Source organism: Silurus meridionalis, chromosome 3 (assembly GCF_014805685.1).
Source record: "Silurus meridionalis isolate SWU-2019-XX chromosome 3, ASM1480568v1, whole genome shotgun sequence".
NCBI lineage: Eukaryota > Metazoa > Chordata > Actinopteri > Siluriformes > Siluridae > Silurus > Silurus meridionalis.
Window position 1 is genome coordinate 25,209,419 of NC_060886.1, and position 26,189 is coordinate 25,235,607.

Consider the following 26,189-nt stretch of genomic DNA (forward strand, 5'->3'; position numbering starts at 1 on the left):
AATACATTTAAAATTCAGTAAAAATGTAAAGAATTATTATTAGATTTTTCATTTCTCCAATAATTCGCCTGAAATATTTTGTCATGCCTCTTTGTAAAATTGTCAATAGTGAGATTTTTTTCTGATCCAGTTCATCCCAAAACAGTTCAATAGGATTTAGGTGTGGTGACTGGGCAGGCCATTCCATTCCATAACACTCCAGCTGATTGTTTGTTCCCTAAATAACCCTTACAGAGCTTTGGTTATTGTCTTGTTGGATGGTGAAGTTGGTTACAGTAAGCCACAGTCCAAACATAATTGCATGGCGTTGAAGTATGGAAGGGAAGCCATTTTGTTTCAGTTTTCCTTTCACCCGGATTAAGTATCCAACATTCCCTGCCCTAAAACAACCCCAAACCATTATGCGTCCACCCTCATGTTTGACTGTGGGGGTGAGGTAGTCTGCTAACATCTTCTCTCCTGTTCTTTTTACACAAATCTTACACATGTTCTTCTTTAGATACTAACACAAATGTCTGTCCCCAGAACAGTCTTTTAGTCATTCAATGTCCAATACTTGTATGTTTTTGCCTTTTAACTAGTTTGTTGAATACAAATGAAAGAAACATGCATGTGTCTCAAAAACCATGAAGGACTTGGTGTGTCCAGAAACAACAACAATTAAGGCAAAAGCTAAATTCTAAATTGTTTTCCTCCTGCCACCACTATTGTTCTTCCAGATCTAAAAAAATCTCCATAGCTTTAAGCCGAGTATAGACATTATTATTCTGCCTCCATCTCTGTCTTTTCATATCTGCCAAAAAGGAAATTGAAGCCTCAAGATCAATTTGGAGCCCACTGTCTGAATGTTATTGGCTTTCTGGCTCCCTTATTTTCTGCCATACTCAAATGCTAAAGGCAGTGACTCAGGTGTTACAGTCTATAAAGATTTCTAGTCTGTACTGTGGCTTTTTTCCTTTCTCTCACTCTCCATTTCTCACTATGTGCGAACATATCACTATAATGGTTTTCTTCTTTCAGCCCAACCAAAAAAGACCTGTCCTAGATTGCATGAACTATGAAGAATTCCAGGAAAGTGAATCTGGGCCTTGTGGCTACCCGAGCCTCCCTTCGGGAACGATGGTAAGTCAGTGTAAGAGAAAGAGAAAGAGAGAGAGAGAGAAAGACAGAGAAAGAGGCTGAGAGCTACCACAGGGGATGAGAAGGTGACTGCAGAGATCATATTGATACCACTCAGATGCTCCTCTCGCACTCAAGCTTTTACGCCAATACAATTGTGGCCGGCGTGGGATCAGATTTTGTTCCAAGCATTTAGCAGTGCAATTGATTAGGTTTAAAAAAAGTGCGTGTTAGCAAAGCAATAGTCGGGAAGTATTGCACAGCGCAGGTCCATTTTCGGTAGCGCAGTGGTGCAGATGGAAAAATTTACTTTGGATAACAGGAACACCACAAAGACCTCATAGAAGAACACTTAACAGTCTGAATTCAAGACTCAAAGAACTCCAAATGTTTTTCCTTTTACAAATGTTAGTATGACTCTCTATTTGGATTGTGTAGGTCTCAGACTATACTGTACATGGGAAGTGCATTAAGGGTTGATTGCCACTAGATGGCAGTCTCTTTATTCTGTCAAACCTTTCAAAAAGTTCTCAGGAGTTTCTCTATACCTTTAATCACTGACTAAGATTATTTTTTAAGCCAGTTTACTCCTTAATAATGTTATTTTCAATATGTATTAATAATACAATTAAATAAAATAACCTATTTAATATATGATGGCAGGTATGTATATCAGGTCACCAGAGCTGTATGTTTTGAGAGATTTTAAAATCCTTTACACTGACCGTGTTTACGTTTTAGCTCAAAATCGGCACATGGTCTCAGTATTAATTATGTTCTCATCATCTTTTTTCAGTCCTAGATCACCTTTGGACAGGAATGTCCCTTTAAACTTTAACTTGAGCTGAAGTACAAAAGTACTTTCATTCAAATGTACTTAAGTATCCAAAATACTATTATGTATAATAGCTATGATGTTCCAAGACTGTCACAAGACCCTTTGCTTAATCAACTTAGTTTATGTGAAAAACTCTAATGTTACTCTGAGCACAACAATCTTTAAATAGAATGATATTAATGAGTCAAATACTGATTAATATGAATGCAAATTATCATAAGCCCAAAACCTTTTGTTCAACTATTAAAAAAAATCGTGCAAAATAAGACCACGAGTGTCATGGCAAGTTAGAATCAGGAGATTATTTGATCATTTATTCCTCTTAAAATGTTCTGCTGTTGAACTGACGCTGAACTGTATGTTGGTGCAGTAGATACCACCAATCAGAAATCAGAAAAACAGAGCTCGACTCTGATTGGTGACTTGCTTCGTGTTTGACCAGTTAAAATTTAATCTGCTCATAAACAAAAAGGAACGACTGATTTCTCAAAATGTAGTTGAGTAAAGAGTCAAATATTTGACTTTGAAATCTCATGAAGTCAAAGTCTCCACAAATGGAAATACTTAGGTAAAGAACAGCTACGGGAAAAAGCTACTCGAGTACAGTAACAAATTACATTTACTTCCTTACTGTACACCACTGCTTACATTTCTCACAAAGAAAAAATGCAGTCTGCTTTCTATTTGAAACATGTAAATAGCACATTGGTTGTGAGTCCAAATCCCACCACCACTATTGTAAGGTACCATAAAGGCATCTGCTAAATGCTGTAAATGTAAAACTTGTCCTTAAGAGGTTTAATGACAGCATATGCAAATTGACTCATTCATTCATTCTGTTTCTCCTGTGAAATATTATATCCATAATGCTGTATTATCTAAACAAACAAAATCGACTCACTCCTATAATAAATTGTATTTCAAACCTAAAAGAAATGTTAACGTGTTCTGAAATCATTACGCACTCTGTGATGTGCATAGCTCTAAGGGTACACAATGATGGTTTTATTTCAGCTAAAGCCTCGAATAAAAGCAAACAAGCTTTATTGCTAGCTGTAAAACGAAGAGTACGAAGAGATTCATGATTACAGAGAAGATTACAGAGTGTGAATCACTTATATTATGTTTATCTTTTCATATCTGCCAAAACGGAAATTGAAGCCTAGAGATCGATTTGTATCTTGTGGGTTTTGTCTATGTCCTTCTTCTTGCATTTAAAAAACCTTTCTTTAAAGCTCAGTGTGGTTTAATATGAAACACTTCTGTGCCAGGAACGGAAATGATGTGCCAGTTTCCTCTCCTCAGAAGTAGCTGATCCTGGATTATGCCATAAATCAGTCATTACATATACACTCTAAGGCTTGAAGGTGTGTGTGTGAGCAAACTATAGCTTGTATTTCGGAGGTGCCCGAATGTTTTTCTATTAAGAGTCAAAAATCCAACTTGATTGAGGGCTGTGGCTAAAAAGGGCATGTTGAATTATGCTTGCTTTCCCACATTACAATTAAAGTTGCCACGATTCCCCTAATTTATGATTTCATAATATTCAGAAAAAAATAAACAGAAAACATGTCTCTATAATCTGCTTAAATAATGCAATTATATTTTAAAGTTTTTTTTAGTTAAATAAAAACATAAAAATAATCCTATTTATAGAACAATAGATTTTAATGCCTAATACAGCCATATGTTTGTAATATCCATGACATCTAATGAAAGACAATAAGATGGTCCATATTTTTTTTTAGATTTTCCAAATCGGGTCCAAATTAATGATATACTTACGATATTATACTTCTTTAAGGTTATCAGACAGTAAGTCTGCCCATAGAGGTACTGACAAAGTGAATGCAGCCTAAAAATAAAACAAAAATTTGTATTTTAATTATAAATAAATATCTGCATCAGTGCCCCCCCCACCCCATTTTGTTCTCTTTTCTAATACATGGCATAAACAAAGGTCATCCCTTGGCCCTAGTTTGGGCATTTCTGCTCTGTGTGTTTTTGTCCATAAATTCCTGTAAAGCAGAGAGAGCAAAGAGCAACATGATTACACCATCCAAATGCACAAAACATTAACAACAACTTTTACAAACAGATCTGGACCAGTGTCTGTGTTTCACTTGGCCAGAAGCCATGCATAATGTTCTCTGAAAAAAATAACACAGATAGATAGATAGATAGATAGATAGATAGATAGATAGATAGATAGATAGATAGATAGATAGATAGATAGATAGATAGATAGATAGATAGATAGATAGATAGATCTTCTGCCTGCTTATCTAAATATAATATCAACTGAAACGAAATAAAGAGAAATAAGGATTTATTATTTATAGATTTATATGACTGATGGCTAATAGTGATGAAGGCGATATAAGTCTCACACCAGTCACAGGACAGAGATACAGTGTGCTTTATTTTTAGTGTGCATTATTATTTAAGATATTGTGAAACTTGCATTATGTGTTGGCTTCAAAACTTCACGAAAAAAAAAAGCCGTTCTGTGTTTCCTCACACGTGACAGCCTTTTACACACAGGAAAATAGGGATAAGTAAAGATGAATGTACTGATGCATCCAGTTCTGCCCTTCACTGCCTTTCTGTAGGCCATGTGCGATAAGCCTATTACAAGAGTCCACTGTGGTAATTGTGCAGCACATCAAGATCAGATCTTAACTGTGTTTTACCCTGAAAAATTATTTAGGGTGGTGAAAAAGTCTCTGGTTGTTGCTTCACTGGCTACACGCCCAGCAAAGCTAACCTTAGGCCATCTAGATAACTTGAGGATTTTTTTTCAGTACAATTTAGCATTAAAGAATTACAAAAAAGGAACAAGAAAGCAGCTTTTTGAAGCAAAGGGGTTGAGATGTGCCAAAGCAAAGAAATGACTATTAATGACCAGGAGACTAAGAATGTTTTTTAATGATTGCAAAACGCGAATGTCTATCTATTACAAGATTGTATTCAGATTAAATACCTTCTCATGTTGCAATCAAGTGTCATGTTCTTCTTACACTGCCAATCTAACACACTTATATCAAGTTCTGTTCACACAGGCCACTCAGGTGCTTGTTCAGTTCCTGGTCATTGCAAAAAGACTGAACAACTGCATCATGTTCCTAGCAGGTCTGGACATTGAGCCTTTTTAACTGAGTCAGAATGAGTCATAGGAGTTGTTTTCAACCTTCCTAGGTTCTCCCACACCACCCCCCATCTCCACTGGCTTCCTGTAGCTGCCAGCATCAGATTTAAAACACTGATGTGTGCCTACAAAGCCACAAATGGACCAGCACCCCTCAAAATCAGAGCACTTATCTCACCACATACTGCACTCTCTGATCCTCAACCAATACTCAGCTGGTCTCACCATCTCTCTGGGTACCAGGAAGACACGCTTCCAGGCTCTTCTCTGTTCTGGCACCAAGTTGGTGGAACAAATATTCACTTGATATCTAAACATGTGAGTCTCTAGTAGTCTTCATACAATGTCTAAAGAGTTTTAGACTGATGTATTCTTAGTCTGGGTACTAATGAGCCAGTTTTAGAATATATTTATTGGACTACAGGTCTACAGAGAGTAAACACATCCTCATTTACCCTTTCACAGTGAATTACCTTATTAACATGAGCAATTATTTTGCTAATTTACCATAGCCACCAGTTTCTTAATAAACATACATAACACAATAAGACTCCATTCATATTGCTGAGATAAAACCTGTCCTTGGATTGTATAACGAGTCTTCAAATAACCATTTGCTAATTTATATGTGAGAAAAATCCCAATACAAATACATTCACATTCATAAAGTCCCCTTCTACATCGCTTCTCAATTTCCCACTAATGACCTTCTAATTACAATAATGGAGATTTAATAGAATATCGGATTTTTACTCTAGCAGTGTAAACAGGCCAGAGGATCATTTATCATTTGGACAGCGTTTGATAATTAAAGTTAATGTCTCACAGCTGTGAGAATTTTCAATCGTTGTTTGAAAAGTCCTTTCACCTCTGTGGAATATTTTACATGACAATTCATTACTTTGAATAAGTTAAACCTCACTGTACATCTCAAAGCCAAGTTAAAGTAAATGTGCCATCTGTGCAACTCAGTAAAAACATTGAAATTTGCATTTTGCAAGAGATATACGCTGTACAAATATATTGGGGACACCTGATTTTCCAGCAATATGTGGTTCTTCCCCAAACTGTTACCACATTGTTGGCGGCACACAATGGCATATGTATTTGGAGGTGTAAGCATTTTCACTTCACTTGATCTTGGAGACCCAAAACTGTTCCAGCATGACAATTCAATAAAGATATTTACATGGTTTAGAGAGGAACATCTTTAGTGGCTTGCTATAGAGTTCTGACCTCAACCCTACTGAACACTCCTCATGTAGTGTGAGGAGTACTGCACCCCAGTACTCCTCACACCACATGAATACCTGACTTTACTAACACTCTTGCGGCGAAATGAGCACAAATCTCTACAAGCACACTCCAAAATCTAGTGGAACATCTTCCCAGAGTAGTCGAAGGGGATTATAACTGCAAATAGAAACTAAATGTGTAATTGGAAGTTTAAAAAGCACATACCAATCTCATAATCAAGGGTCCTCAAACTTTTTTCAATATAGTGTACATGTTTAAAATATATTAACTTGCAATACAGATGCCTTATTTGCTTTGAGGATGTTGATGGAGAAGTATAGAGAAGGACAGAAGGAGTTATATTGTGTGTTTGTGGATTTAGAGAAAGCGTACGACAGAGTGCCAAGAGAGGAGTTGTGGTATTGTATGAGAAAGTCTGGTGTGTCAGAGAAGTATGTAAAGGTGGTGTAGGACATTTATGAGGACAGTGTGACAGCAGTGAAGTGTGCAGTAGGAAAGAGACTGGTTCAGGGTGAAGGTTGAACTGCATCAAGTATCATCCCTGAGCCCTTTCCTGTTTGCAGTGGTGATGGACAGGTTGACGGACGAGGTCAGACAGGAGCCTGGACTATGATGTTTGCAGATGATATTGTGATTTGTGGTGGGAGTAGTGAGCAGGTTGAGAAGAGCTTGAGAGGTGGAGATATGCGCTGGAGAGAAGGGGAATGAAAGTCAGTAGGAGTAAGACAGAGTACATGTGTGTGAATAAGAGGAAGGGAAGTGGAGTGGTGCGGTTGCAGGGAGAAGAGGTGGAAAATGTGGAGGAGTTCAGGTACCTGGGGTCAACAGTGCAAAGTAATGGAGATGACAGGAGTGATTTGTGATAGTAGGGTATCTGCAAGAATGAAAGGGAAAATTTATAGGACTGTGGTGAGACCTGTGATGTTGTATGGTTTAGAGACAGTGGCATTGAGTAAAAGACAGGAGGCGGAGCTGGAGGTAGCAGAGCTGAAGATGTTGAGGTTTTCATGGGAGTGACGAGGATGGACAAGATTAGAAATGAAATTATTATAGGGACAGCCCATGTAGGATGTTTTGGTGACATGGTGAGGGAGGCGAGATTGAGATGGTTTAGACATGTGCAGAGGAGGGACATGAGTTATATTGGTAGAAGAATGCTGAGGATGGAGCCACCAGGAAGGAGGAAAAGAGGAAGGCCAAGGAGGAGGTTCATGGATGTAGTAAGGAAGACATGCAGGTAGTTGGTGTGAAAGAGGCAGATGTAGAGGACAGGGCGGTATGGAGATGGATGATCCGCTGTGGCGACATCTAATGAGAGCAGCCGAAAGAAGTAGAAGAAGAAGAAGAAGAAGAAGTTTAAAATATATTAACTTTGTTTTGTCAATGTGTTCCCCATGGTTGTGTAACAGTTTTAGTGTGTTTTGTATAACAGCGCTGTCCTGGAACCCAACCCATTTTTGAATGTTTTTTACGATTGACGTCAGACTACATACTACTACACACAATAACACAAAAGGTTAAAGAGGTCAGTGTTGCATTTACACATTTCTGTTTCTCATTCTGTTTGTGTTTAAGGTTTATTTTATTATGTCTGGGAAAGTAAAATGGACCCGAGATCTGTAACCAGATAACAGTGGGAGGCAGTCAGCTGATTGAAGGGGTGGAAAGTTGGATAGGTAGAACAGACGCTACACCTCCTTCCACAACCAATCAGCATGATCACGGGGTTATGAACCAAAGCTATATCAGCTCCAGCTTTCCATAATAACATATACTTTTTTAAAACACCACTTTTCAAGTGCATTTAGAGCGCATTTCTTACTGGAATTCAGGGGCTTTTCACCAGAAAAATTTCTAGACAAGCATTCAGCCAGCATACAGTAAGGATTATGTTGATGATGTTAAATGATAGTCTATAAGTATATATGATTAATAGAAGTGATTTGTTGTAACATTATAAATGAAATCTCGTTTCTCTTTTTTGATTGAAGTTGAATGGCAGTCATGGCTCCAATTTTACACACTGGATATATAGAGTAAGGGATTGCTTTTTTGCTTCTATTGTATTTTGTGGCATACAACTTCACTGTTCATCATGGCATTTGACTAATTTCTGAACAAGAATGAGTCAAAATTGATAATTAGCTAGCTAGGTACAAATATACATACATACATACAGAATGATATCTTTAAATATTTTAAATATAGGTACATTTATCAAACAAAGTAAATCATTTAAAACCTTAGTTGTCCATTTTCTTTTCTTTTAACTCATTTTAAGCTTTACAATTTGTTTTATTGGGGGATCATTTTGCTCCTTTAAAAAAATAAAAATAAATAGTAAATTTACACTTGAATGTTTCGAAATAGATTTAATGCTAGCTTGCTGTAATCTTGTAATATGAAATATTAGATATAAGTTAAGAAGATGATAATGCGACCATTTACCATGTTGTTTAAAGATTTACATCTCTACATCTCTCTTTTCCTCACAGACAGAAGCAGTATGTTAATAACCCTCACCTGGATAACATGGAAGAGGACATACTTTACCACTTTAACCTGGGCACAAAGACCCACAACCTGCCTGCCATGTTTGGTGACATTAAGGTGTGTAAAAAGGAAAAAGAAATAAAAGGAAAAGAAGAAGAGAGTAGAGAAATTTAGGCTGCACTGGGTTTTTTTATGCAGAGTGCTAATTTGCATGTCATCTCAAAGCTTCCAGAAATTTCAAAGTGCTCCAAGTCCTCCTCTTCATGATATCTGCAGTCATTTTGAACCTTTCACATTCATTCTGTAGTAACAAAAAACAAACTGTGTAATTTTGTTGGTTGTATTTTCATGGTATTATTATTTTTTTGCTACCATATTTTATTGTGTGCAATATTTCAAACACCAGCAACATTTCACACTCCAATGTTACTTGCTCAAAATGGTAATGTATATCCCTGTGTCTATATGTGTGTCTGTCTAATGGTGTTGTGTAGTTTGTGTGTGTCGGAGGCAGTGCCAACCGAATGAGATCTTTTGCTCAGTTCATCCATCAGCAGCTGGAGCTTCCAGGTAATGCTGATGATATCAGTGATATCTGTGAGGGGACTGACCGCTACTCCATGTACAAAGTGGGGCCTGTGCTATCCATCAGTGTGAGTGTGTGTGGAGTAGTAGCAGTAGTAGTAATAGTAGTATTAATAGTTGTAATAGTAATAGCAGTAGTAAATATTATTAGTAGTAGTTGTTGTAATAGTGTTTGAAGTTAATAGTCTTAGTATTAGCATTAGTAGCACTAGTAAAACAGTAGTAAGTAAAGTTCTAGAAAAAGTAGTGGTATTTCTAGTTGTAATTATAGTAGGATTTATAACATTTAAATTCCCTAAAGCAAAATGTAAGCATTGACAGATTATATTTCTTTATCTTTTCCCAGCATGGTATGGGTGTCCCATCCATCTCCATAATGTTGCACGAACTCATCAAGCTCCTGTACCACGCTCACTGTAGTGATGTTATGGTGTTTCGCATCGGCACCTCAGGAGGCATTGGTATGTCTAAGCTTCACATTTACATTTCCTTTTTACAACCTAGTTCCAACATTCAATTCATTACTGTGATAATACTAATCATACATAACCATAAACACTTATTTAACAAAAGCAACCTTTTTTTCTGTGCAAGAACATCTGTATGTATGTATAAGTTTGAATTAGACTTATTTTTAATCAGAGCTTAACATTACTTCTTAACCTTTTGTGTATGTGTGTGTTAAGGTCTTCCTCCTGGCACGGTGGTGATCACTGATAAAGCGGTGGACTCTTTCTTCAGGCCGCAGTTTGAGCAGGTGGTTCTTGGTAAAGTGATTACCAGGAGCACAGAGCTGGATAAAGGCATGGCAGAAGAGCTCTTGCAGTGTTCCACTAAACTGCCCAACTGTCCCTCCGTTATCGGGAACACCATGTGCACACACGACTTCTATGAAGGTGAACCAACCTGGATTAAGACCATGAACGTTTTACTGTTATACACTGTCATTATATAGAGCCATATAGAGCCTTGACAATTACACATTATGCACTTGAGTGCAAAAGTTTGCATACCTTCTGGACACATTGAAGAGATATAACTAAAAAATATGTGAAAATGATAAGAGGGATATTATTTTAAATCAATTTCTTGATAAGATTGAATTGTACTAAGAGGATCATGGCCCAGATATTAAATTAAATAAAATTCATTTTTATTTGTATTTAAACTATGAACATTGTCTCAAAGCAGCTTTACACAGATAATGCGGTGATAAAGAATAAGATGGTGTAAGTTTGTCACTGATGAGAAAGCAGGGGGCAGCTATATTCAAGACATATTCAAGTCTTTATTTAGATTTTACCAGCAAGAACATTTTCTGTCCATATTTTGTATTTGTCATATTTTTTTTTATAATATTAAAGAATATTAGCAATAAACTGTAAAATAGAGCTATATTAAAAACATTTTTACCCTCAAAAAAGATTTAAGTCAAAAAATAAATATTCCCAAGGGAAAGTTATGTGTATTCAGAGTCTGATTATGCACATGTTTGTTTAGTTATAATTCCTTCACAATTTCAGAATTAAATCCTCACTATAAATGTGTAAGAAATATACAGAATATTTTCCATTTGTATTAGATATGATGTCATTCCAGGTATGCTTGATAACACACTCTGTTTTTTGGTACTTCATAATTGTCTTGTTCTGCCACAGGCCAGGGCAGACTGGACGGTGCTCTGTGCTCCTTCTCCACTGAGGAAAAGCTGGAGTATCTGAAGAAGGCCCATGAGGCTGGCATCAAGAACATTGAAATGGAGTCCACTGTCTTTGCTGCCATGTGTCGCATCTGCAACCTTAAAGGTACACTGCAAACTGTTCCGCTTTCAAACATTTGTAACTGCTTGGGTTCTTTTTTTGACTTTATGACATTCCCAAATGGCCATTTAATCCTCAATTAAAGTTCATAATCACTAGCAATTACTATCTTGTGGGATGTTTTTCCAAACGGTTACACATGTCGAGCTTTGATCTGTCAAACTACAGTTATAGCTAAGTATTGTAATCTAATGTTTTAATAACCTTTAAATGCGCAAACAACCCATTTACTAAGTCGCTGAATCTACTGTGAACGAGTCACAGATGACATTTAGGCAAGCCTGACGCACTGGGAAGCCTTTAATCACAACATTTCAGTGCAATTTAGGGATTTAAATAACCACCACATGCTCAGCACACTGCCCCCCCAAAAAGAAAAACTTCTTTTAGAACCTAAATTGATAAATCCTTTACAAGTCAAAGCATGCAGCCTCAGATAAATCTGCTTGACATGATACCTTTTATACCAACGTCTATTATCTTACACATTATACTTATTATGCTCTCAGGACATTCACAGAGTATTAATCGGATGTGTTTGTGCAGCTGCAGTGATCTGTGTAACTCTGCTGAACCGGTTGGAAGGGGACCAGATCTCCACGCCCCATGACGTGCTGGTAGAATACCAGCAGAGACCTCAGTACCTGGTGGCTCATTTCATCAAGAAACACTTGACACTTCTCTGAACACATTATTGTTGGTGTGTCTTATTATTTAATTCCAGATTTTAGAACTATTTCTCCACCCTGAATCTCTATCTCCTGTCTTTGTAGCTTTCGTCTGATGATCAAGGTGATCACGGACAGCCATTTTAACACTGAAAAAAATACTCTAGCTATTATAGACAAAAATAATTGGGACTGTTTATCATCAGTTAAAGGCAGTTCAGTAAAAAGGTTTGATTACAAACTACACTCTTCAGACAATTAATATTTTAGGATATGTGAGAGAATTTGATTAAAGTTGTTCTGATAACCAGAACAAAGAAGCAAACCTGAGCATAACCATAAGCAAAACCAAAAGCATAGAAACGCGAGATAAAGAGTACTGTGAAAGATAAGACTATATGCAAGTGCTAATCAAGGTGACAAGGAGCAGGACAGGTGAGGGTGCAGTAGCTGATGGTTAAAGTCCAGAGACATAAACCCGATCGTAACAAACACGGAGACAGACGAATTAATAAAGACAAATAGATATAAATTGATAGATAGATGGATGGATAACCAGACAGATGGACAGACAAATAGGTTGGCCAATGGCAAAAAGTTGCAGTGATAGTGCAATGATTATCCAGTTGGTTAAAGAAGCATATTGCACATGAGTAAGATATTCCAAAACAAAGACTAATACAACCATGATAACACAATTTAACATAACTTATGACCAAATTCATGTATTTGAATAAGCAAATCCATTCCTGGAAATACTCAATGAACTGATGAGATACAATAGTACTCAACTGTATTAGAAGGCGTGTTCTCTGATCGCATATACGTGCTACATTTGCAGTAGACCAGGTTGAAAAAATAATGCATTCTAAAAAAGGGTTTTAAAAAAATATGTGCAATGTTTAATTTAGGGAAAAACATAATCAACAGCTACAAAAGCCTGTATATAATGTTCATAGGAAGTATTTGTCAATGCTGTGGTTTGATTACTGTACATATGTTGTAGATATGTTAAATGTTACTGTATATTTGTATTCTCATTGCACAAAGTACTTGAGTTTAAATCGTAATGATTTTTCCAAGGTGCTAAATGTCTTTCCAAAGGTGCAGAATCGAATGTCTGTAATAAAGTGTTTCTTACTGCTTGTGTAAATAAATGTATTATCCAAAATATCTACTTCTTTGGAAAAGACATTCTTATCGTGCTTTTTTTTAACTGGATCTCTGCAAATCAAATCTATATCCTCACCCACTTGCACTGACACATTAAAGCACATCAAACACAAATGATGTGGGTTGGTAGGTTGGTTTCAAACCTCCTGCCTTGTTCTATTCAGAGTAATAACATTGAAACGCATCCCAAGTATAAAGTATTTCAATCAGGTGGTTTATTAGATAATGACCAGATTAACTGTTATGTGTAAGGTGCCTTCAGACTGAACCCATCAGTCTTCAAAGAGGAAGTCCAGATCATTAAATATGTGTGGTACTTGAGTAAAAATATAAACTTAACCACAGTATTACTCCAGTAACAAACTATTTTTACTTTTTTTTAAATATTTATGTATCAAAAGTAAAAGTACTTTTCTACTGAATAAGAACTATATTTGAAAGACTGTGACTATGGGGGACACACTCAATTGCATAAGATACATGGTGTGATGAGAGACCCCAATATTCACACACTTTCACCAGAACCATTGGGTTACACTTGGGGTTTCACGACAGCTTGTTATTTGACACAATATTATGTATGATGTACAAAGATGCAAACACTGTGATTCTTCTTTTGAAATGGAGTTAAAAGTGGAGATAGAAGGTAAAATATTACACTCAAATGTGAAGTCCTGATCAATTGGATTTAAAAACCTGCAGTCATACTACATCAAAGACTGGACACTTATCCATATTCAAAACCATCGTCTCTTAGACACACATTAATGGACCCACAAGTGTAACCCTCATTTCAGCAGTATTGTTGTTCAGATTTAACTGAATTATAAATTCACATTTAAAATAGAATATTACATCGTTTTGGTAAAGCATTATATTTCCAGTATTATGCAGTATGTAGAAAAATTATTTTCTATTACTTTTCCTTTTTATTCAAGTTTCTGCCTGGAATAAAAATCATGTCGCTCTGCTGTGGAACAGAATGTCCTGTTCCCGTTCTTGTTTTCTTTCCCACATAAGTTGTCATGAGAGAGATATAAAAAGGTTAGGACTTAAAGGCGGTGGATTCTGTGTCCCGTCGCGGTGGTTTCGGTGGTGGGATTTCTGAAAGCAGTGCTCTTGCGTAATGTGTTTGATGAAGACCTGCATTCCTGAGCGCCTGCTCTACACGCACCCGAGGGTCCGACACGATCTGTAACAGACACACAAACACACACAGAAATAAAACACTCACTCATGAATGTGTTCTGTGTTAGGCAAAGATACATCGAAATATACTTTTAAATAAAATACCAAATACCTTAATTTTAAGTGTATTAAAATAAAGTACTAAATACAGCAGCTACATCATGCTACATCATACATACCAAAATAAACTATTGTAATTTTTTATTTTAAAAATACAAAAAAATACTTTGACAAGGGAGCAGAACATTTCTTCTCAAACATTCCATCAGTTGGCCTGTCTGATCTGTTCTTCACCATTACACTCTTGGTCGATTAAGTAAACAATGTCTGATAGCAACATCTTTTCTCAGAGTCACACAATAAATCTGACATATGCAACCAGTTAATAGATCAAATATCCTAATTTAGTTACTTGGTGTTTGGTATCGAAGGGTTACTTTGCATCAGGAACACCGACTCAATGACTAACAAGTCATTCATAAGAAGAAACTGATAGCACCTGCATTCATAGCAACTGGTTTCTTGCCTTCAAAATGTTCTTCCATTTAAAACAATTATCTTTTCTGATATCAACAAGTCTGGGCAAAGTATTGAGTAGGCACTAATCAGAGGCTGCATTTCTATGATGTCATCATGTCGACTTCTTACAAATTTTACAGTATTTAAAAACTTCAAAAACACAAACCACTGAAGTTTTTTGATGAAAATATGAAGCCATTTTCATCAAATCCTATCAAATACAAATGACAAAATCCTATTTTATATTTGAAATAAGTACTGCCCATCCCTGAATGTTTTAATAAATTAATAAGGAATACAACACTTGGATGTGTGATGTTATAAAAAAAAAATTTAAAGACAGTGTGTTGGGATGCTGCCGCTGTGAAGCCGCGGTACTGTTTTTACCCTGAAGTGATGATCATTTCATAACAGCACATTTTGAAGAGTTTCAAAAGAGGAAGAGAAAAAATTTGTTTGGTGTGTGTGTGTGTGTGTGTGTGTGTGTGTGTGTGTGTTTTGTGTGTGTGTAAAGCAGTTATAGCAGTTACAACAGTTCAAGAATGGCGTTTTCTACATTCTAACTTTTGTCTTAACAATGTCTTAAAAACAATGTTATATTAACCCTATCTGAATGACCTGCACCCTGACTCTCAAATAGAATAAGGAAAATTAAATAAAATGATTTAATGCTTTTTTTAATCCTGATTTTAAAATTAGTCACTTATCTTGGTAACTGATCTTGATTCTGAGGGCATGGTCCTGAAAAGTCCATATTATGAAACACAGGCAGTGTTGTGAAGTTATAACACACTTTAACATGACGGAGAAATGTTGAATCACTGTTTGGCCTTGTCCCATTGCTCTGTGTCAATATTCCAGTAAGGTAGACAACTTAACTGTGGACAAACACTGTCTAAAACCAGATGTGTCCAGGGGAGGATGTACATAATGTCATTATAAGGATTAGTAATAGTAGTTTTGTTGTTATAATTATTACTTTCATTATTATAAACTATTTAAAAATTACATTTATAAATTAATTCTTCTTCTTCTTCTTTAGCTTCTCCCATTAGGGGTCTCTATACCCCCCGTCCTCTACATCTGCCTCTTTCACACCAACTACCTGCACATCTCTAAACCACACAACATCACAGGTCTCACCACAGTCCTATAAACTTTCCCTTTCACTCACAGATACTCTTCTATCACAAATCCATTAATTCAATTGTGAATAATTATTTTAAGTATATATTTATAATGTGAATTATATAAGAATTAATTATATTATATTATATTATATTATATTATATATATATATATATAAAAAAGCCATTGCACCCTTAATATAAGGTAAATCAGAGCCCTTAAATTTAGAGCTAACTGTAAGTCCTTAAACACCCTGGAAGCTGAACATTTCAAACTGAAATACAATAAAACTGTTTATTTACAGTAAATGAGCTCGGTGTTGAAAAAAACAAGTGAAATGAGCCAGCGTTTGGAGTTCATCACACATACTCGGAATCAAAGTTCAGTATATTAGTATTTTCATCCTGGGTGCATGACAGCGTGTGTTTGTTTACAGTGCAACAGAACCCACACGTGAGCAAAGGGCCTTCTATTTACTGTCCTTTAATCCTTTATCTGGACCTGATATACTTTGTGTCACGTGTGTGTGTGTGTGTGTGTGTGTGTGTGTGTGTGTGTGTGTGTGTGTGTGTGTCGTACCTGTGTGTCTGTATAGGTGTGTAAGTGATAAAGTGGTCTCTGAAGCATGAATTCCTCTTTGTCAGGCTGTTGGTGGGTTCTCCAGGATTCAGTATGTCCCATCATCCTCTCTGGGTCTGCATCCGCAACAATGGCAACCTGTACCAAACAAATTAAATTTACCTAACTAAATCCAGTGTGTGTGTGTGTGTGTGTGTGTGTGTGTGTGTGTGTGTGTGTGTGTGTGTGTGTGTGTGTGTGTGTGTGTGTATCTTTATTCTTTTTTGCTGTAACAGAGAAATTTTCCCACTGTGGGACGAATAAAGGTATGTCTTGTCTTGTCTTGTCTTGTCTTGTCTAGTCTAGTCTAGTTTAGTCTTGTCTTGTCTTGTCTTGTCTTGACAAACAATCCAAGCAGTGCTATTCCTATTAAGCCAGTGGATTCTGGTAAGCACAACCCCAACTCCAAAAAAAGTTGGGGCGCTGGGAAAAAGTATGATGTGCACATCCTATAAACTCATATTATATTCACAGTAAAACATAGAAAGCATATCAAATATTTAAAATGAGAAATCTACCTTTTAAGAAAAAAATAAGGTCATTCTGAATTTGGTGGCTGGAACACATCAAATAATTTGGGACAAGGCCATGTTTACCTCTGTGTCACATCCACTCTTATAACTACAGTCTTTACATGTCTGGAAACTGTGTAGACTAGTTGCTTAGTTTTGGGAGAGGAAGAATGTGGTGCTATTCGTGTTTGATACAGGAAACTTTAACAGTCCTGGGTCTTTTTTGTCATATTTTTTGTTTCATGCACCAAAAGTATTTCAATAGGTGAACGGTCGGGACTGAAAGCAGACCAGTTCAGCACCTGGACTTGTCTAATATGGAGCCATGCTATTCTAATAGATTCAGTAAGTGGTTTAGCAATGTCTTGCTGAAATATGGAAGGCCTTCCCTAAAAAGTTATTGTTTGGATGGAAGCATAGGTTGCTCTTAACCTGTATATACCTTTCAGCATTGATGGTGCCTTTCCAGATGTGAAAGCTGGCCATTCTATAGGAATTAATGCACTTCTATACACTCAGAGATTTAGGCTTTTGAACTGAGCGGACCAAAGATCACGAGCATTTCAACAGTGATTTTCACACTCATTCTTTTTTCACCAAGAGTCTTCTGCAGATTATTGGAATATTTTAATTCTATTGTGTACTGTAGATAATGAGATATTCAAATAATTTTCAATTTGATCTTAAGGAACATTATTCTGAATGAAATTGTTTTGCAGTTTGTAGACAGTTTTTTGCAGATTGGTGAACCTCTGCACATCTTTACTTCTGAGAGACTTTGCCACTCTAAGATACTCTTTTTATACCCAATTGTGTTACTGACCTGGTGTCAATTAACTTACTTAGTTGTTATTTACTTTTCTTAACTTATTTGGTATTGGGGCAGTGTGTTAACAAATCACAGTACACAGACTTTAGTGCTACTTAAAGTCGTTGCTTTGTCTATTTAGTGCATTTGATGACTAAGTACAGGCCATTCTATTTTAGGAAATTGATTCCGAGTCACCTCAAAGTGGACCTTCCACCCACACTGGACCACCAGTTTGCCTACTGCCTCAACAGGTAGACTGAGGATTTCATTTCCACTGCTCTTCATTCAAACCTCTCCCACCTTTATAACAACACCACATACAAAAGGATGATGTTTATTGGTCTTAGCTCTAAATTAACAGTCATACCCACAAATCTGATCATTAAGCTCAGTATCTCATTATCTCCATATGTAGTTGCATTCTGTAAATTGTGGAATCATATGTCCTCAACCCTCATCCTGAACCGGCGTCCCACAGGGCTGTGTTCTGAGCCCACTGCTTTATTCCCTGTTCACCCATCACTGTGTGCCTCTGCATAGCTCTAACATCTTTATCAAGCACTAAGATAACACTAGAGTGGTTGCACAGATGAACAACAAAGATTAATTGGCCTACAGGGAGGAGATCCAAAGCCTGGCACCGTGGTGTTCTACCAATAATCTCACCCTGAATGCCGTAAAGACATCCAACAGCAGCAAACGCTCCCCTTTCTACATCAATAGAACTGAAGAAGAGCATGTTTCCAGCTTTAAGTTCCTGGTTTAGTGTCTACATCTCTGAAGAGCTGTGCTGGCACCCGAACACTTCAACTGGTTAGGGGATGCAAGTGTTTATACAGTACTTCTTTATGAGATTTAGGAAAGTGTATCTGTTCCTCAAGCTTCTAGCTAGCTTTTTCCTCTGCACCATGAGAGACTAACTCCATCACAGTATAGTATGGCAGCTCCATGGTGTGTAAACAGAAAGCTCTGCAAAAGATGGTGAAATTTGCCTAATGAATCATTGGCACCCAAATGCATGCCATTGATCACCTTCACAACAGTAGGTTTCTGTTTAATCTCCTTTCACCCAGAAAGAAATACAAGAACCTACTGACCGCTTAAATACACCATTAGGACACTGATGTCCACTGATGCTGCACTGCCTGTAATCATCATGCAGTCACACATACTGTAAACATTTCTCTATAATTATAACTGTGTACAATTGTACATTTATAGAATATCCTAGTTTATCTTACATATCTGTAAACCATACCATACATTATCTTGGGCACTGATGTACAGATATATTTTATATATATTTTTTTTTATATATTATGCCTTACACACATTTTGCACATATTCAAAATTGTCATTTTCTACATAATCCTTTAAATACATGTATATTATATAAAGATACTTGCTGTGAGCTTCTGTGCCTATTTTCACTGCCCAGAGCCTTTTCTACATATATTTACATATTTTACTTCTTAATTTGCACAATGCTATTATTTGCACCTCTGGTAGATGCTAAAGTGCTTTTCGTTGCTGTGGACCTGATTAATTTATAAAAAAAAAATATATTAATGCATTTATCTTTGTAGTCCTACAATCTACCACATGGGGGCAGTAATGCTTCAAAATCCTTCATCTGAGGGTCAGGCTTTATTGTTGGAAATGTAAAAATGCTAAACATAGAAAATGTGTGTGTGTGTGTGTGTGTGTGTGTGTGTGTGTGTGTGTGTGTGTGTGTGTGTGTGTGTGTGTGTACCTGATTGCGTAGTGTCTGAAGTCTCTCCTCTCGCTCCTCATCCTCTCTTTGCTTGAGTCTCTCTTTAGCTTGTTGCTCCTGCTTGCGATGCTGAAGCAACTTCTCTCTGAACTGCACCCTACACACACACACACACACACACACACACACAAACACAAACACAAGCATATTTAACCCACAAATTTAACTTCAAATGTATTGCGAGTTTAAAACCAACATGACAGTCTATCGCTCTCTCTCTTTCTCTGTCTCTATCTATCTTTCTTAGTCTCTTACAGTTCCTGCTTGTGTTAATACCATCTCCTGTGTTCACACTCTGTTTCCCTCTGTCATGCCTCTTTCATATCCTGCTCTCTTCACCATTTTTCTCTTATTCTCTTATTATCTTATTTTTAATCTCTTCACTTTTTTAACCAATTTTCTCTCTCTCTTTCTCTTCTTCACTCATCCCATTGACCTCTAACTGTTCTGGATATCAGCTTAGCAGAGCTAAAGCTTGAATGAGATTTATCACACTCCATAATAACTACCATAATCATTGAAGTCACACTCAGGTATATATAAATAGAGCCATTTCTTAATGACAAATAGTAAGACGATGGATGGATGGATGGATGGATGGATGGATGGATGGATGGATGGATGGATGGATGGATGGATGGATGGATGGATGGATGGATGGATGGATAGATAGATAGATAGATAGATAGATAGATAGATAGATAGATAGATAGATAGATAGATAGATAGATAGATAGATAGATAGATAGTAGTGCAGTGTTTTCGTGTAAACCATGTTCACTGTTTAAAGTGAACATGGCATGAAAGTGGCAGTGTGACAGGATGATTGCGAATAGCGGATTTTGTTCAAGTTTAAATCTCAATCAATGAGCTAATCCTCAATCTGGCTCAATGCAGTGTGATTTCTGCTGGAAAAAAAAACTACCTCCGGTACTGCTCCTTTCTACAGCTGAACTAAATAAGTCTTCTGCTGTTTCATCAGTAGGTCAATGAGCAGATGCTGTTTATTGTTCAGAATAGCTGTGAGTTTACTGATTGTCCTCTCACTCAGGAACATAAAAGGAACTTTGTATTGCTATATATACTGTATATATATATATATATATATATATATATATACAGGTCGGGATCCCAGTGTTTTATGGTTTTACTCCATAGTCTGTAATATCTATAATCTATAGTATCTAACCTATACCACTTACAACCTAAAATTGAAATAGGAAAAAGGAAAGAATTGTAAGTTTCGGATGGGATTTTGGTTATCCAAAATAAACCTCTTTACTTGACAGATCTCTGTTCACGCTAAGAAAATAATCATTTAGTCATTTATTCTTTATTGTCCTTTTTTTTTTTTTAGAGCATTCAAACCTTTTTAAAAACCGTGCCATCTGTTCGCTATCATCTGCACAAGTGCTTCTTGGTTTTGATATAAACATAGCAAAGAATCTCAGACATTTTATGAATCTGTATTTGATTATAAACTGATTTATTACAGTACGGTCCATTTTGCTGCAAACTGTAAGTATAAATGAACAAATTGAAGTTTTTATTGTGGGAGCAATGGACACTTAAGCACTATGGTTTTAGACATCTTCAGGCATACTGTTTCTAGTGACTGCACTAGATCTTTTACAGACTGACAGCCATAGACAGGCCAGAGAATGTCTTAAGTAAAGAATGACACATGATAGACAATGCAGAGTTTTTCAGTGAAATAGTGTGATGCCGCAAGATGCAAAGCAGGGTGCTGTTATTACCAGAAGTTGATTATTTTGTAAAACCATGCTGTTCTGCTTATACCATAATGATTTGGCCACAAATACAATGTTTATTTTATTCATACATGACATGCTGTGCATTTTAATGATTCATAGATAAGATTTAATGTTATGGAATGTCCCAAAGACAAGCTCGTTCCTGTTATTACTTATATTCCAGCTGCGTAAACAGCTGTTCACCCTTAACAGCATCCCCTTTTCCTAATTAAAAAAATGCAGTTTGTATTTTTATCAGAAAACTTTGGATCTTGTAGTTTAGTAGCATCTCTCAATTTTAGCCAAAATCTAATTTAGAATAATTTTTGTAAGGTTGTATGGGTTTTTCCCAGATGACATCATAAAGTGCTTTAATAATGCCATTGGGAACAGCAAACTGAAACACTGTGAGAGAGATTACACATGTGCCTTGACCTATACTGAAAAAATGAACTCTATTCTTCCGAAACGTATTCCCTCAATTGGTGCGATAGCAATCTGGTTTTAAATCTAGCTGTCATGATTAAGTCGATGTGTCCTTCTCATCCTTGCACTTAAGTCGTGTGACCACAGCCTGGGCGATACCTCTTACTTTTCTTTATCTTTCCTACCTTTCTTTATCTCTCCTTGCCTGCTCCTCCATCTCTCTCCTGAGCTGCACCAGTCTCGCCTCCTCCCTGCACCTCCACTTTGCTCTCCTCTTCTGCTGTTCCTCATGAAACTCTTGCACCTGGAACACACACGGAGCTCGAGTATGTATTTACACTCACACACCACTTTCAGTCAAACGCATTTCCAATTTTTTTATCTATTGGCTAGACTAATTACCATGGGAGCATCTAATTAAACAGACTTGCCTGAAGAAAAAGGAGGCAAAGGCACGAACTGATATCTTCATAGTGCCTTTATTGATTGTTACAGACGGTGTTTACATATATATATATATATATATATATATATATATATATATATATATATATATATATATATATATACATACCCTTACATTGCTGGCACCAGTTTCTAGGCATAGGTAAACAATGCAGTTGCCCCATTGCCGAATTATTTACCTGTATTTCTGCTAAAGTTTAATACACAGTATATGTTTACATGAATTCAGTGCAATCTTGCAAAGATTATCAATAGTCTTTAATATTTTTTATGGAAGGTTGCGAATGATTTGTATGGTGTGGGGTGGAGCATTGTGATAGGAGGGTGGGGTCATGGGAGTGGGTGACACTAGAAATCTTGCCTAGGGTGCCAAAAAGGCTAAAAACAGCCCTGGCAGGCATCACAGTCCTCATTTAGGCCAAGAACAAGTATAGCTGGTTTGGAAGGGTAGCCAGGAGAAAGCCTCTTCTTTGCAAACCTAAGCTTGGCAACATGACGTAGGTTTGTGAAAGTTGCATCTAAACAAATCACAAGACATCTGGAACAGTGTCTTTGGACAGACACTCTTTGGACAGACTAGACAAAAGTTGAAGAGACCATACAGCACATACACCTCATGCCAATGTCAAGCACGGTGGTGGAGGGGTTAGGATTTGGGCTTGTTTTGCAGCGACAGGACCTGAGCCTCTTGCAGTCATTGAGTCAACCATGAACTTCTCAGATAACACAATTATTTCAAAATTAAATGTGAGGCCATCTGTCTGACAGCTAAAGCTTGGCCCAAAATTTATTCACACAACAGGACAATGATTCCAAGCACACCAGCAAATCTATAACAGATTGGCTAAAAAAAAACAGAATAAAGGTGTTTGCAAAGGCCTGGTCAAAGTCCAGAAATGCTGGGACAGGACCTTATGAGAGCTGTGCATAAACAAATGCCCGTAAACCTCAATTAACTGAAGCAACACTCTAAAGAAGAGTCAGCCAAAATTCCTCCACAAGGATGTGACAGAGTGATAAAGTCAAACAGAATATACTGCTTGATGTGGTTCTGAAAGCTATTAAATCATAAGGTGCACTGACACATGGTTACATTTTGGCTCATTATATTATTTTCATACAAATAAATAATGACACGGTATGTCATGTGTTGTTTATCTTATGTATTTTTTATATTTCCAAGACCTGGAACAGACCAGAGGATTTTTATTATAATTTTATTATGTCCTGATACATAAAACTACAGAATTCAGTAAGGATTGAATAGGCCAAGCAAAGCCTAAAGTAACTGACCTTATTAAGGAAAGGAGGAAAGTGAGGTCACAACCTCAGGGTCTGGGACACAAATAGGAGGATAAAAGACACTATAACACACACACACACACACACACACACACACACACACACACACACACACACACACACACACACACACACACACGCACACACACAGTAACACATTAATCAAGTTAATGAGGCCAACAATGGCTCTGAGCTTTTTCTCACACAATCATGTGCTCAATAGTAAATAATATTGATAATGAGCAAAGAGTTTGTTACGCTCCTGCAAACATGGGGCGATTTTAATCATCAGTCACAACTACGTGAGAAGATCTTTTCTCTTTGTCAGACCTAACCTCTGGACAGAAACCTTCCAGTTATTTATATCTATCAGCTATATTTATCATGATCTTAGTGTGGCTGACAACCAATGAGAAAGTGTTCAACAAAGTAAGATCATCAAAGAAACTTTTTTTTTTTTACTGAAAAAGTCAATTTTTTTACCCACTTATGTGTAATATACTTTATGTAAAAGTCCACTAGGTGAATCATAAATACTTTTGCATAATCAGTATTATTCTTTCATTGAAATCATTGAAATCCTTACAAAGACTTTCTTTTTTTATTCTTTTTAGAAAATAGAATTTGAGGTTGTATGATTCTGATATGCCTTTTAAATAGGCAAGTAATCTACAGTACTGTATTGTTAGTGCCTGAAAAAGTGCACACAACATTTTTTTAAATAGTGTCCTCTGTGTCTGTTTCTTCCTTTATTATTAGAGTATAATAACTGAAGATTCTAATTTGGGTCACCTATTTATATATATATATGAACATTTACTGACAAAGATATTCATCTGTCATGAGACTTTCTATTATATGTGTGTTTAGAATGAACATGATTATGGTTGTTTTATTACAAAAGAGAAACTATTGAATATTGTTGTCTGAGGAAATTACATATACCCATCTAAGGCACTGGATAAATCATGTAATAAAACTCAGTAGACCTTTCTAAACAAAATGTCAGTTGTATATTGTTTTATTTTTTTTATTGTGTTTTGAATCATTATGATGATGATGATGATGATGATGATTACTATTCCTACTACTACTAGTATTAGTAGTAGGAGGAGTAATACCTGGGTAGTAGTAGTAGTAGTAGTAGTAGTAGTAGTAGTAGTAGTAGTAGTAGTAGTAGGAAACTGGGTAGTATTAGTAGTAGTAATAGTAGTTATAGAATAGAAAACTTGGTAGAAGTAGTAGTAATAGTAATAGTAGTAGGAGGAAACTGGGAGTAGTAGTAGTTGTAGTTGTAGTAGTAGTAGGAAACTTTTATTACAAAAGAGAAACTATTGAATATTGTTGTCTGAGAAAATTACATATACCCATATGAGGCACTGGATAAATCATGTAATAAAACTCAGTAGGCCTTTCTAAACAAAATGTCACTTGTATATTGTTTTATTTTTTATTGTGTTTTGAATCATTATGATGATAATGATGATGATGATTATGATGATGATGATGAAGATTACTACTCCTACTACTACTAGTATTAGTAGTAAGAGGAGTAATACCTGAGTAGTAATAGTAGTAGTAGTAGTAGTAGTAGTAGTAGTAGTAGTAGTGGGAAACTGGGTAGTAGTAGTAAGAGTAGTAGGAGTAGGGAACTGGGTAGTAATAGTAGTAATAGTAGTAGTAGTAGTAGTAGTAGTAGTAATAGTAGTAGTAGTAGGAAACTGGGTAGTAGTGGTAGTAGTAGTAGTAGTAGTAGGAAACTGGATAGTAGTAGTAGTAATAGTAGTAGTAGTAGTAGGAAACTGGGTAGTAGTAGTGGTGGTAGTAGTAGTAGTAGGAGGAGTAATACCTGGGTAGTAGTAGTAATAGTAGTAGTGGTGGTGGTAGTAGTAGTAGGAGGAAACTGGGAGTAGTAGTAGGAAACTGGGTAGTAGTAGTGGTAGTAGTGGTGGTAGTAGTAGTAGGAAACTGGGTAGTATTAGTAGTATTAAGAGTAGTAGTAGGAAACTGGATAGTAGTAGTAATAGTAATAGTTGTAGTAGTAGTAGGAAACTTTTATTACAAAGAGAAACTATTGAATATTGTTGTCTGAGGAAATTACATATACCCATATGAGGCACTGGATAAATCATGTAATAAAACTCAGTGGGCCTTTCTAAACAAAATGTCACTTGTATATTGTTTTATTTCTTTTATTGTGTTTTGAATCATTATGATGATGATGATGATGATGATGATGATGATGATTATGATGATGATGATGATTACTATTCCTACTACTACTAGTATTAGTAGTAGTAATAGTAGTAGTGGTAGTGGTAGTAGTGGTAGTGGTGGTAGTAGTGGTGGTAGTGGTGGTGGTAGTAGTGGTAGTGGTGGTAGTGGTAGTGGTAGTGGTAGTGGTGGTAGTGGTGGTAGTGGTGGTGAGTGGTGGTGGTAGTAGTAGTAGTAGTGGTGGTAGTAGTAGTGGTAGTGGTAGTGGTGGTAGTAGTAGTAGTAGGAAACTGGGTAGTAGTAGTAGCAAGAGGGGATGAGGGGAGAAAACTGGGTAGTAGTAGTAGTAGTAGGAGTAGTAGTAGTAGGAAACTGGG

At 36.5% G+C, this 26,189-nt stretch overlaps 2 protein-coding genes across 4 annotated transcripts in view; one reads left to right on the top strand and one right to left on the bottom strand.

The window, feature by feature from the left end:
* The first annotated feature begins 8,121 nt into the window (after nt 1–8,121).
* upp2 (uridine phosphorylase 2) lies at nt 8,122–13,120 on the top strand. Its single transcript, XM_046845529.1, has 8 exons — nt 8,122–8,242; nt 8,354–8,398; nt 8,858–8,972; nt 9,350–9,508; nt 9,787–9,901; nt 10,127–10,336; nt 11,099–11,245; nt 11,807–13,120. Exons 2-8 carry the CDS (start codon nt 8,358–8,360, stop codon nt 11,944–11,946), a joined length of 927 nt encoding a protein of 308 aa, XP_046701485.1. The 5' UTR covers nt 8,122–8,242; nt 8,354–8,357; the 3' UTR covers nt 11,947–13,120.
* A 174-nt stretch (nt 13,121–13,294) lies between these two features.
* LOC124383134 (coiled-coil domain-containing protein 148-like) overlaps nt 13,295–26,189 on the bottom strand; it is a 77,622-nt gene continuing 64,727 nt past the window's right edge. For all 3 annotated transcript variants that reach the window (XM_046845526.1, XM_046845527.1, XM_046845528.1), the window contains 4 exons: nt 22,017–22,135; nt 19,631–19,748; nt 16,516–16,653; nt 13,295–14,293 (listed from right to left, as the gene is read on the bottom strand). In XM_046845526.1, the coding sequence (XP_046701482.1) occupies nt 14,147–14,293; nt 16,516–16,653; nt 19,631–19,748; nt 22,017–22,135 (522 nt within the window). In that variant the 3' untranslated portion in view covers nt 13,295–14,146. The remainder of the gene's footprint in view (nt 14,294–16,515; nt 16,654–19,630; nt 19,749–22,016; nt 22,136–26,189) is intronic.